The following is a 12551-nucleotide window of genomic DNA, read 5'->3' as shown; positions in this document are numbered from 1 at the left end:
AGGTGGAGGCCAGATTCCAGGCCTGAGGGCCCAGAGAGTAATGAATGAAGGCTGCGTTTATTTGTATTTCTAATTGGCAAGTCCATTTCCAGATCAGCTGCATGTCACTACAAGCCTAGAACAAGAGCAAGAGACAACTCTCCTTTTTCTCCCCTACATCAGGGCGCGTGGCCCCTATTTCCACTGAGGCAGGAGCTTGCCTTGACATTACTAGGCTTCGTTGAAGCTGCCAGATGGATTAAGCTTTGTCTCTTAGTATAAAATTACCATGTTTTACCACTCAGATTATGCACTGCACATCTGTGAGGATACCAATCTCATAGTCTGTGATGTAAAAGGAACCCTGTCGGTTGTACAAATCACTTTGCTTCTTCAAGGTTTTTGATATAGCCATAGAACTCTTTATTTTTACAAAATCTTGTATAGAAGGCCAGCCTATAAAAGAAATAAAAGCGAAACTGCTCTGTTTGAAACAGAGATGAGAGTTTAGAGCCCTGCCTGCTCAGTTTCCCTCTTTTTGTATGCAATCAATTGCTGTGGTGCTTCCTAGGATCCCTAGGATTCCTCAGAAGAGTTCTGAAGTCTCTAGACTAGATCATGAATATAGTTCTAGCCATTCAGAATTCTATAATCTCTCTGGCTGAGTATCAGATACATCCGTCGCACCATGTTCGGCACTGAAAGTGGGTAGGAATGGGAGCCATGGCCCCTGATCTCCAAGAGTTGATAATATTGTTTTAGAGGTCAGCAGAAAATGGGAAGGGAAAATGAACTTAAATAAGATCTCATAAATAGAAACACTTATTCAGAAAAGAAGGGCTGGGGCAATGAAGAATGACTCCCTAAAGACAGTAACATTGGAATGGAGCACTGATAGAAGAGATGTGGAGAGGCAGAGGGGAAAAGCAGCACAGAGTGAGCAAAGGCACAGAGGTGGAAAATACTGGTTTGTAGATCAAGAGAGATGGCACAGAATGAAGCATGCATAAGTCAGATCTCAGTGTGCACATGAAGAAAGTGGCAGGAAAAGTGTGAACAAGGGAACAGGTAAGCACACACACCAAAAGGAGAAATGATGTCTTTTCCAGACAGTCCTACCTCCTTCTTTCTCATTTGCTATTCATAACTGATTTCATTGGTATTATTAACCCCATTTCTCAGAATTTATCATTGGAGTCACTTGGATATTGACATTTTCCTAAGGTTGCAGAGGTATTTTCATGCAGAACTGAGATTTCAGATGAAGTTGGCTTGACCCAAAGCTTGTGTTTTCCTTGTGATATTGGGCTTCATGGAAAATATAGGACTAGATATAAATTTTAAAGGAAGGATATACTTTTTGTAGGTTGACAGAAGACCGAAAGGAATTTTTGGTTGGGTAAAAAATATCTTTGAATATTTATATCTTGCAAAATTATTGAATAATAATCTAGCCCAACCTAACAACTTTATTTAATGAATTAATTTATTTATTTATTTATTTTTCATTTATTTATTTATTCTGAGATGGAATCTCGCTGTCTTGCCCAGGTTGGTGTGCAGTGGCACAATCTCAGCTCACTGCAACCTCTACTTCCTGGGTTCAAGTGATTCTCCTGCCTCAGCCTCCTGAGTAGCTGGGATTATAGGTACATAACCCCATGCTTGGCTAATTTTTTTGTATTTTTAGAAGATATAGGTTTTTGCAATGTTGGCCAGGCTGTTCTCAAACTCTTGACCTCAGGTGGTCCACCTGCCTCAGCCTCCCAAAGTGCTGGGATTATTGTGCCTGGCCCCAACTTTACATACGGGAAAAATGAGGGCCAGACAAAGCAAGTGGATATTTAATGTAAGTTATAGGACAATACACCATTCTGGCCTTTGAACCCTCAGTCTGGCAGTCTTTCCAAGGCATCATGAATAAATCACTCTATCATCTTTTTACCTCTTCAATGGATACCAGCTTCTTAGCATCTGTATTTTGTGAATTCAAGAGTCTGGCCTTTTGAATAATCCTGAGTTTACCTTTCGCTCTTCCTGTCTTGTGCCTCTCCAGAGACCACAGAGCTGGGCAGCAAGAAGGAGCTCAAGTCCATGCCCTTCATCACCTACCTCTCAGGTTTGCTGACAGCCCAGATGCTGTCAGATGACCAGCTCATTTCAGGTGTGGAGATTCGCTGTGAGGAGAAGGGGCGCTGTCCATCTACCTGTCACCTTTGCCGCCGGCCAGGCAAGGAGCAGCTGAGCCCCACACCAGTGCTGCTGGAAATCAACCGTGTGGTGCCACTTTATACCCTCATCCAAGACAATGGCACAAAGGAGGTGAGCTCCCCTGGCCCAGCCACTCAGTGAAACTTGACCAGCCCTCCTACCTCCTACCCTTGTGGACCCTTTGTCCAGGGGGATTGCATCATGATCATCATCATATCATCATCATGGTGATTACTAGCATTTATTGATTCCTTACCATGTTCTAAGTACTTACATAGTTTGACAATACTAGCTGTTATAAACAATAAACCCTTAAATCTCAGTGGCTTAATACAATCAAGGTTTTTGTTTGTTTGTTTGTTTGTTTGTGCAACATCCCAAATAGATGTTTTTTATTGATGGGGGGCTTTATGAGAAGTAGTGCAGGCTGGGCATGGTGGCTCATGCCTGTAATCCCAACACTTTGGGAGGCCAAGGTAGGTGGATTACCTGAGGTCAGGAGTTTGAGAGCAGCCTGGCCAACATGGTGAAACCCTATCTCTACTAAAAACACAAAAATTTGCCAGGTGTGGTGGCAGGCATCTGTAATCGCAGCTACTTTGGGAGGCTGAGGCAGGAGAATTGCTTGAACCTGGGAGGCGGAGGTTGCAGTGAGCCGAGATCGCGCCATTGTACTCCAGCCTGGGTAACAGAGTGAGACTTGGTTTAAAAAAAAAAAAAAAAAAAAAAAAGTAGTGCAGGGACTCAGCCTGTTCCTTGTGCTGCATTGACCTGATGCTTCCACAGTTGCTGTGGAAGGAGAAAGAACAGGGAGGGTTGCACATCATAGGTTTAAATAGACCAAGCCTGAAAGTGGCAAATGTCATTTTTACCTCTCATGCATTCTATTGATTAGAACTCAGCCATTGTCCATACCTGTCTGAAATGAAGACAGGGAAATGGATTTTAGCTGTGTGCCTAGGAGAAGACATGGGTTTGGTGAAAACCTAGCAGTATCTACCTCAGTACAATACTTGCATTATCTCATTTACTCTGCCCTCCAGATCTGTGATTTACTTACATATATTGGTTCGATTCATATGAAATTGCTGATATTTGGCCATTTTTTACTTATAAAATGGCAATTTCATATGGTTCATTTTAATATCGTACCCCTTTTACAGCTGAGGAAACCTCAAAGATATTAAGTGATTTACTCAAAGTTGGTCGGCTCCAGAGTTTGTATGCTTAGCCATGAAATTATTGCTTCTTTTTTTCTCTTCGGTTCTCTCACTTTTAATTATAGAATGGCAGGGCTTGAGGGGACCATATGAATTATTGATTCACTGGTTTGCAAACTTATCTTTATGGAACACTTTTTCCAAATGCAATCTTTCTTGAACCTCAATCCATAAAATCAGGAATAGTGATGCCACTATTTCAATGAGGCAGAGGAAGGTAGATAAAGCATCTCCCATTTGATCCCCACTCCTCCTTCTACAACACCTCCGAGACAGCCCTGGGCCTCCACTGGTAGACCACTGACTAAGTCTAGTAGAACTCTATGAATCCCGTGCCCCTCCCACAGCATACTTCTTGGCTAAGTGCTGGAGAGTGTTGAGTGCTCATACAGAGCTTCATAGAGGAAAGAGAAGGCATGGGAGAAAGGAGGTAGGGAAAGTGTCAGGTAGATGACCTAAGGAAGAAAAGAACATTGTTTGTACAAAGACCAAAAGAAATGCCCCATGACTAAGACCAAGGACGGAGGGAGAAACAAAATGAGTCCTGATCATTTCCACAATATTGTAAGCCAAACTGTGGAATTTTGACCCTATCCTGCAGGCCATGAGGTGATGATGATGCATGATTATTGGCAGGAGGCTGATGGGATTAGATTGTGTGGCAGAAGGAGGCCTCTGTAAAAAACCCAAATTCCCATCCATGGGACAGCATTGAAATAAAGCATAGGATATATATTCAATAGAATATACTACAGTAACCAACATGAATGAGCTGTAGTGATACCTGTCAATATGAAATGAATGAACATATTATTAACTGAAGAAAGTAAGTCCTAAAGATTTTTTTTTTTTTTTTTGAGACAGAGTTTTGTTCTTGTTGCCCAGGCTGGAGTGCAATGGCGCAATCTCAGCTCACTGCAACCTCCACCTCCTGGGTTCAAGCGATTCTCCTGCCTCAGCCTCCGGAGTAGCTGGGATTACAGGTACCTGCCACCATGCCCAGCTAATTTTTTGTGTTTTTAGTAGAGATGGGGTTTCACCATTTTGGTCAGGCTGGTCTTGAACTCCTGGCCTCAGGTGATCCACCCACCTCGGCCTCCCAAAGTGCGGGGATTACAGGCAAGAGCCACCATGCCTGGCTCCAAAGATTTTATATGGCACAACACCCTTTCCTCCCTTCTTTAAGTTAAAGCATACCTACACCTCAAATATACTATCTTTTAGTAATAAATACAGATGCAATAAATATGATTTAAAAAGGGAAGCAAGGAAGTGATGAACATAGGAGACAGGATGATGGTGATCTTGAGTCAGGAAAACTAAGGTAATGGCATAAGGAAGCATATGTTACACGTAAGTACTCAAGTTCCTAGCTGGTGTTTTTTTGTTTGTTTGTTTGTTTGAGACTGAGTCTCACTCTATCTCCCAGGCTAGGGTGCAGTGGCGCAATCTTGGCTCACTGCAACCTCCGCCTCCTGGGTTCAAACAATTCTTCTGCCTCAGCCTCCTGAGTAGCTGGGATTACAGGTGTCCACCACCACGCCTGGCTAATTTTTGTATTTTTAGTAGAGACAAGGTTTCAACATGTTGGCCAGGCTGGTCTCGAACTTCTGACCTGAAGCAATCTGCTCGCCTCAGCCTCCCAAAGTGCTGGAATTACAGGTGTAAGCCACTGCGCCCAGCTCCTAGCTGGTGTTTTTGGTGGTAGATTAGTGAGAGTTCATTAAAGTTTAAAAAGTGTATTAAAACTAACTAGCTAACTGAACAAATAAATAAAGCCTACCCATGCATGGCTCAACAATGAGCTTCAGTCCTAAACTGAACATTGCAAATAATCTGACTCTGTGCATCAGAGGTCCCCAAACTAACACCAACAATAAAATACATATGTGTATATCTCCACACCTCCAGCTGCAGGGTCAGAATAGACTGTGAGAATGTAAGAGTAGAATCAAGGAGATCCATGAGGAGGCTGTTGCAGATTCCAGTAAATAACAAGAACAGGCCCAGGGCCAGTGGTTCACGCCTGTAATCCCAGCACTTTGGGAGCCTGAGGTGAGAGGATAGCTTGAGCCCAGTGGGTTCAAGACCAGCCTGGGCAATATAGGGAGACCACCATTTCTGAAAGAAAAATTAGGCCAAGTGCGGTGACTCACACCTGTAATCTTAGCACTTTGGGAGGCCGAGACGGGCTGATCATGAGGTCAGGAGTTCAAGACCAGCCTGTACAACATGGTGAAACCCCATCTCTACTAAAAATACAAAACTTAGTTGGGTGTGGTGGCATGCACCTATAATCCCAGCTACTCAGGAGGCTGAGGCAGGAGAATCGCTTGAACCCGAGAGGCAGCGGTTCCAGTGAGCCAAGATCGCACCATTGCACTCCAGTCTGGGCAACAGAGCAAGACTCTGTCTCAAAAAAAAAAAAAAAAAAAAAAAAAATTGGCCTGGTGTGGTGGTGCACACCTGTCATCCAGCTACTCTGGAGGCTGAGGTGGGAGGATCGCTTGAGCGTATCAAGCACTCAAGGAGGAGGTCAACGCTTCAGTGAGCTGTGATTGTGTCACTGCACTTCAACCTGGGTAACAGAATGAGACACTGTCTCCAAAACATAAATAAATAAAAATACCTAGTGGTTCGACTAGTGTTGTATCAGTGAGGATGTAGTTGTGTTTGACTGGCCTTCTGGGACTTGATGAATGAGCCTGTGAATATCCCTGTTTACTGCTCTGTGAACTTGCTCCAGTGACGGCCTTTCTGGGCCACACTGTCCTCATCTGCAATGTGGCACACTACAAGCCAAGCCACGGGACTTTTGCAATGTGTTCTTGGCACGTGCATAGCAATAGATAGGCTGGTGGTGCCTTTCCTGTTTATGCAGGAGCCAGATTCCCCTATGTCTGGATTCCATGCCAGGTTTCCTCAGCATCATTGAAATATTCAACTTATTGGAAATCCAGTGAGGTCTTTCTGAGGCTAATTAGTGGTGTGTGATCAGAGAATCCCAAGAGTGTGAAAGTGGTCACTAGATGTCACTGTTCTCCTTGCAGGAGACCTGTAGAGCTTTAAGTGCTAGTCATTCATTCATTAAGTATCTTTGAGCCCCCACTATATGCTAAGACTGCGTTATACCCTGAAGAGTGAACAGTATGACAAGTCGATATGGTCTTTATCTTTATGGAGTTCACAGACTTATGGAGAAGACAGATATTAATGAAACAATCACACAAATAAGTAGAGTCAAGACTGTACAGAGTACTAGGCTGGTGGATTGCAAGCGTGTATTAAGGGGCCTTACGCAGTCAGAGAAGGCTTTCCTGAGAAAGTGACATGTAAAGTGAGCTTTTGGGGGCCAAGTGCATAAAATGAATATGGAAGACTGGGGTTTCAGAAAGGAAGAGGAGAATGAGAACATTGCTGGTAGAATGCCCAACATCTGCAAACACCTGAAGAATGAGCAAATGTGACCCATTTTAGGAAGAGAATGAAAACCAGTGTGGCTGGAGCTGAGACTGGGAGAAAACTCCATGGACAATGCTGAAGAGAAGTCAGGCAGAACTGCACAACACGTGGTGAGGAGTTTAGCCCCAGGGCAATGGGGAAGCCAGGAGAAGTTAGAACAAACAGACAGGCATGGGCACTGTCTTCTCACTTCTACTCTCTTTTCCTCTTACTGATCCTTGCAAAGAAATGTTAGAGCTGAAAGAGTGTCGGCGGCTTCCTCCAAGTCTCCAGTTTCTTCTTTCCCTCCCCAAACACAAATGAAAGGCCTGTTTAAAGTGTCATGACAGCCTAAGGGATGGAGTGCCTTAGACATTTCCAAGGGAGCCAGGTTGCAGTGGGAATGAGTGGGATGGACCCACTGCAGGTCTGGAAATGATCCTGGAGGAAGGGAATATGGCCACAAAACAACGCTGGTGGGAAGAAAAAGCAGCTACTCTCATTTTGTTTATCATTTTTTCTCCAACTCTGCCACTAACTCCCATCACCCTTCCTCCCATGACTTTTCCATCTTTCTATCATCTCTACAGGCCACATGGATACAAGAAAACATTTCAGAGCCCTGACCTATAGTTGAGGGGCCTGGGCTTTCACACTGAGACATAGCAGGTCATAGCAAGTTGTTTTCTCTTTCTGGGACTTTCTTTTCCTACTTCAAAAAACAAAAAACAAAACAGAACAAAACAAAAATTAAAAAACAGATAAGTGGAGTCAGTTTCTTTCTGAGTTTCCTACAAGACACTTTATTTACATGGAAGCAGATAGTACAGGTTCTTTGCTCTACCAGCTTGGGTTTGGATGCTTCCTCAATCCCCATTCACTATGTGATGCTGAATGGTGTCTTCATACCTCAGTTTCCACACTTGTAAAATGTGGTCTCACAATCCCTACTTCATGGGAATCAAAAGAGGTAATGAATGCATAATGTCCAAGAAGAAATCACTTAACAGACGAATGTTATCTATGATAGTGATAAGAATATGTTTATTTAAAATGGCTCTTTTCTTTTTCTCTGTTTCCTTTGGTAACTCTTCTTCTAGATAGTACTTGCAAACTTTGCTGGTACCTAAAGTGCTAGGGACATGACATTTTAGAATAGGATTCATATTTTGTATGGGAGAGGCCATTGGCTAACCCAAAAGGGCACTTTACAAATGGAGGGATCTCAGGGGCATTTTCTCACTTTATAAACATTGCTGGAACTTGTACTCTGTTGGCAATGAATATCTTAGCTCATTCTAATAAAGAGTGGAAGTTCCTCTGTATGAGAACTCCCTACCCCTGGAGTAGAGGCTCTTGAGTAGAATCCTGAACCCCATTTTATGGCACAGTTAGGGACTAACAGAGAGAGGATATGACATGCCTGAGGTTTGTGGGGTATTTTTGTCCTCTGATTCTGGACCAAGGTATTCTCGATGGCCTTGGGGACCATTGGACACTAGCTCCTTGGGTAGTTGGGGTCTCCTTGGGTACATTCCAGTGAATGCATGGGAAAAGATGATGCCTTCTGCCTAAGCTGGAAACGAGCCCTTGATTATACCTTGTGCTGTTGTTTTGAATAAGAGAAGCAGGAAAAAACTCTTTATGAAGAATAATTTGATTAATGCATAAATCTCCTCCCTCCACCTGTTAAATGGCTCTTACACGGCCCAAAGCCACAGAGCTTGGCTCAGCACAACTGGTGCTTAAATGTACAAGACTTTGTGTGGTTGTTAACTTAGCTTCTGGGTGAAAGCGAGTCTTCCAAGTGGAGGAGGCAGAGGAGTGGCATACTAAAGAGCCAGACAGAGTTGGATTTGAATCCCTTCTCTGCCATTTACTGTCTATGTGATCTGACTTTTACTCATCTGTAAAGTTGGCAATCTAGTATTTATCCCTTTTCATCTCAGGGTTGAGAGTTTTCTATGGGAAAACTAGAAAACAGAGACACTAGGAATCTGAACTAGGCTCTGTCCTTGATTATTATATGACATTGGACATGCTTCTACTGTCTAGGTCTCCATTTCTTTATCTGTATGATGAGAAAAGCAGGCTAACTTCATCCAAGGTCCCCTTTGGCACTGTGATAAGGTCAGCTCTAACTTCTACCTAGAATATAAAGCAAATCTTTTGGGGTTGGAAGAGGCATCCTGTGACCTGAAATTTGTTTCCCATTCAGAGACAGTGCCAATTTTACTCCTTAAATTTAATACTGGGAGGAGAAAGATATACATATCTTGCACTCTATACCAGTGGCACACAATGACATAGCATTTATGAGCAGATAGGGCTATTAAAATCTTATCCTGTTTATTTTACAAATCAACCTCTTTATTTTACAGATAATAAAACTAAGAACAGAGCTGAGGACTGAGTTTTTTCAGGTCACATAGCCAAGGCTGAATTTGAAGTAAGACATGACTTCAACCCTTGGAAATATCTTTCATTTTTCCAAGGCTCAGTTTTCTCATCTGGGAAATGGGTGGTGGTAACTTTCCCCACAGCTGTCTGTAGAAAAATTAAGAGACTTTTAGTGTTTTGAAGGCTGTAAAATACTCTGTAGATCTGAATGGTTCTTTCTAGCCCTCGGGTTTTCTGACTTCCAATCCTGTGAGCATTTTCTGTTCATGCTGCTCTAGGAAGAGTCATGTGTAATTCTAGTCTTGTGGTTGTCTGATCTTCCAGCAGATTCTTTCTCTCTGCCAGAAAAGCTTGTTTGCTTCATTTCCACTTTTTGGCTCCAATTGAGAAGAGAATTCCAAATAACTACTCTTTGAAGAGAAATTAACAGCCAAGTCTCACCCCCTCCCCCAGTTATTACCAGTACCTACCATCACTACAACCATGACCACTACCACCATCACTATGCTACACCACTACTATCACTACCAGCATCACCCTCGCTATAGCCCCATCAGCGTGATTATCTTGCATTGGTTGCCTACTGTGTGCCAGATACTGTGTTAGAAAATGTGCTATAGAGAGGAACAAGACACAGACTGTGCCTTCAAGGAGCACACAGTCTAGTAACAAGGACACATATGCTACTATAATTACTTACATATGCTACACAAATGCATGATTTATTTTTGAATAGTGCAATAGACATTCCAACAGTGTTAGAGAAAGAAACTCTGAGAGGGAGAATCTGGAAACAATTCTTAATGAAGGGAAGGTGGATATGGGCACATAGTAGAACTGCAAAGCAAGTTTTTTGATGATGAAGACAATAATATCCATCAGATACATATATATGTACTATGTGCCAAAAACTGTGCTAAGGACTTTACATGCTTTATCTAATTTAATCATCCAACAACTTATGAGGGAAGTACTATTATTATCCTTATCTAACAGATAAGGAGATGGAACCCCAGAGAAGCTTGAACCCAGGTCTGTAAGATTTCAAAGCTAGTCTAGACCAGAGTTGGAAAACTATGGCCCATGGGCCACATCCAGCCTGCTTCCTATTTTTATAAATCAAGTCTATGAAACATAGCCACATATCTGATTTACGTATCATCTATAACTGCTTTCCTGCTGCAACAGCAGAATTAAGTAGTAGCTACAGAAAACAGTATGGGGTGCAAAGCTCCAAGTGTTTACTTTCTAGTCCTTTACAGGAAAGGTTTGCCAAACCCTGGTCTAGACTAAGCAATATTGGAAAAGCAGGAGACAGAAAAATGTGTCAATACTATGTGCTGAGCATGTAGAATAGAAGAATAGAAGAATAAAACCTAACAATTATCGAGTGCCAACTATGTGCCTGGCATTTAAAAAAGTGCTTCATGTGTATTTATATGTGTTCTCTTACTCTGTCCCCCTACAACACATTTGAAGTATTCACTATTATGCTTACTTTACAAATTAAAAAACAAAAACCTGAGACTTCAGAGAGGTGAATAATTTACTTAAGATAACATCGCTAGTGAATTGTGGGGTGAGAATTCAAACCCAGGATGTCTGAGTCCAAAGCTTTTGTGTTCAGTCAGCCATTCTTGCAACAGGCCTGAAAGATTCGGTAGAAATAAAACTGGAAAAGGGATAGGCAGAAGGCTGCATTGTGGGCAACTTTGAATGCCATGTTGTAAAATTCGGGTGCTGTGCAAACCATATAGAGTCTTTCAAGATTGTAGGTCAAGGGAGAGATATAACTAGATTTGAGTCTTAGAGTAGCAACTATAGTAACAGAAGATGAATTGCGGGGACCAGGACCTATTTTATGGCAAGGTTTGTTAATTTGGCATTTGGGGATCCTTGACTTTATAGGATCTTTGGATGCTCATCCCTAGAAAGTTTTTGCAGAATTATACATTACTTATATTTTTCTCCTGGAGAATAGATCCGTATTCTTGACTCAAATGTTGTAGAATACTAAACTAAGAGGGTCAGTGTCACTTAGATGGGGGGTATATGTATGAGATGGCTGAAGAGTGAGAATTCCATTTACATCATTTGAACAAGTATTGACTAAGGGACTCCTATTGGCCAGACACTTTTCTGGGCACTTGGGATACCCTTAGGAGCAAAGCAGGCATTATAGCTTCACAGTCTAGGAAATTAATTTCTACTGGAGTGTGTGTGAGAGAGACATGAAATAAGCAATCAGCACAGTAAATAATATAGTATATTAAAAAGTATAGAAAAAAAGTAGAGCAGAATAAGGGAGGTCAAGAGTGCCTAGTGAGTGGAGTTCTGGATCTCAGAGTGTCTCAGTGGATCAAAATCACTTAAGGTGAGAATGGGGGAAGTGTTTGTTTAAAATGGAGTTTCCTTGTCTCTTCCTACTGATTCTGGTTTTTTTTTTTTTTTTTTGTGGGTTGGGAGTCTTCATTTTCCCAGCCTCCCCAGGTAATTCTGGTACAAAATGAGCTTGAGAACCACTACCCAAACTGGTTCATATGTCATTTTCAGTTTGAAATTCCTTCAGGGAATTCCTTGTTTAGGGATTAAGAAAGTGAAGTACTTCCTATAATCTAGCTTAAACCTTCTCTGCTATTGTGGGTCACTTCCTTTCTATCTTAGTGCATTCTGAGAAGGAGGTGAACCGGCCAAGAATCAGACTGTCAGGCAATCCTTGGCAACAGGGAAGATCAAAGAAAAGAGGGAGAAGTAATCCACATATTACTCAACACACTCATGGTCAATTACAAAAGAGGAACTTAATACTTGGCTTGTCTACCTGCAAAACTGGAAAACATAGCTCTTTCATGGGACCTGAAGACTACCAGATTCAATAAGAAATGCGAGATATACAGTTTTAGCAAATGCAAACATTTTGCATGTCAGAGAAGAGAATTTTTTTTTCCATGGGACATTGAATTAGTTATTACATGCAATAAAAAAAAGAGAGTGGCAGAAAAGCTTTCCCTTGTCCTTTTAATAATAACAAACATTTACTGAGCACTTCCATGGTGCCAGGAGCTTAGCTAAAGCACTTTATGTACTTGGCTCACTGAACCCTCTCATCAAGTCCACATGGTGGGTGCTATTATTATCCTTTTTTCCCCAACATGAAAACTGAGGCATGGAGAAGCTAAATCACTTGTCTCAAGGTCTTACAAATAGGAACTTGTAGAGCCAGGATTTGACCTGAGCACCTGAGCTTCTTCTCACTTTTCTCTCTACTAGCTTCTCTTCTTCAAATTTTAAATAAAAGTT

General features: G+C 42.0%; 1 protein-coding gene across 6 annotated transcripts in view; it reads left to right on the top strand.

Annotated features, from left to right (window-relative positions):
* Nucleotides 1–12551, top strand: part of ASTN2 (astrotactin 2) — a 983906-nt gene that overhangs the window by 755862 nt on the left and 215493 nt on the right. For all 6 annotated transcript variants that reach the window (XM_031014728.3, XM_031014726.3, XM_031014725.3 and 3 more), the window contains one exon: nucleotides 2036–2301. In XM_031014728.3, the coding sequence (XP_030870588.3) occupies nucleotides 2036–2301 (266 nt within the window). The remainder of the gene's footprint in view (nucleotides 1–2035; nucleotides 2302–12551) is intronic.

The sequence above is a fragment of the Gorilla gorilla genome, chromosome 13, assembly GCF_029281585.2.
Source record: "Gorilla gorilla gorilla isolate KB3781 chromosome 13, NHGRI_mGorGor1-v2.1_pri, whole genome shotgun sequence".
NCBI classification, from domain to species: Eukaryota; Metazoa; Chordata; class Mammalia; order Primates; family Hominidae; genus Gorilla; species Gorilla gorilla.
This window is presented reverse-complemented; position numbering and strand designations above follow the sequence as displayed.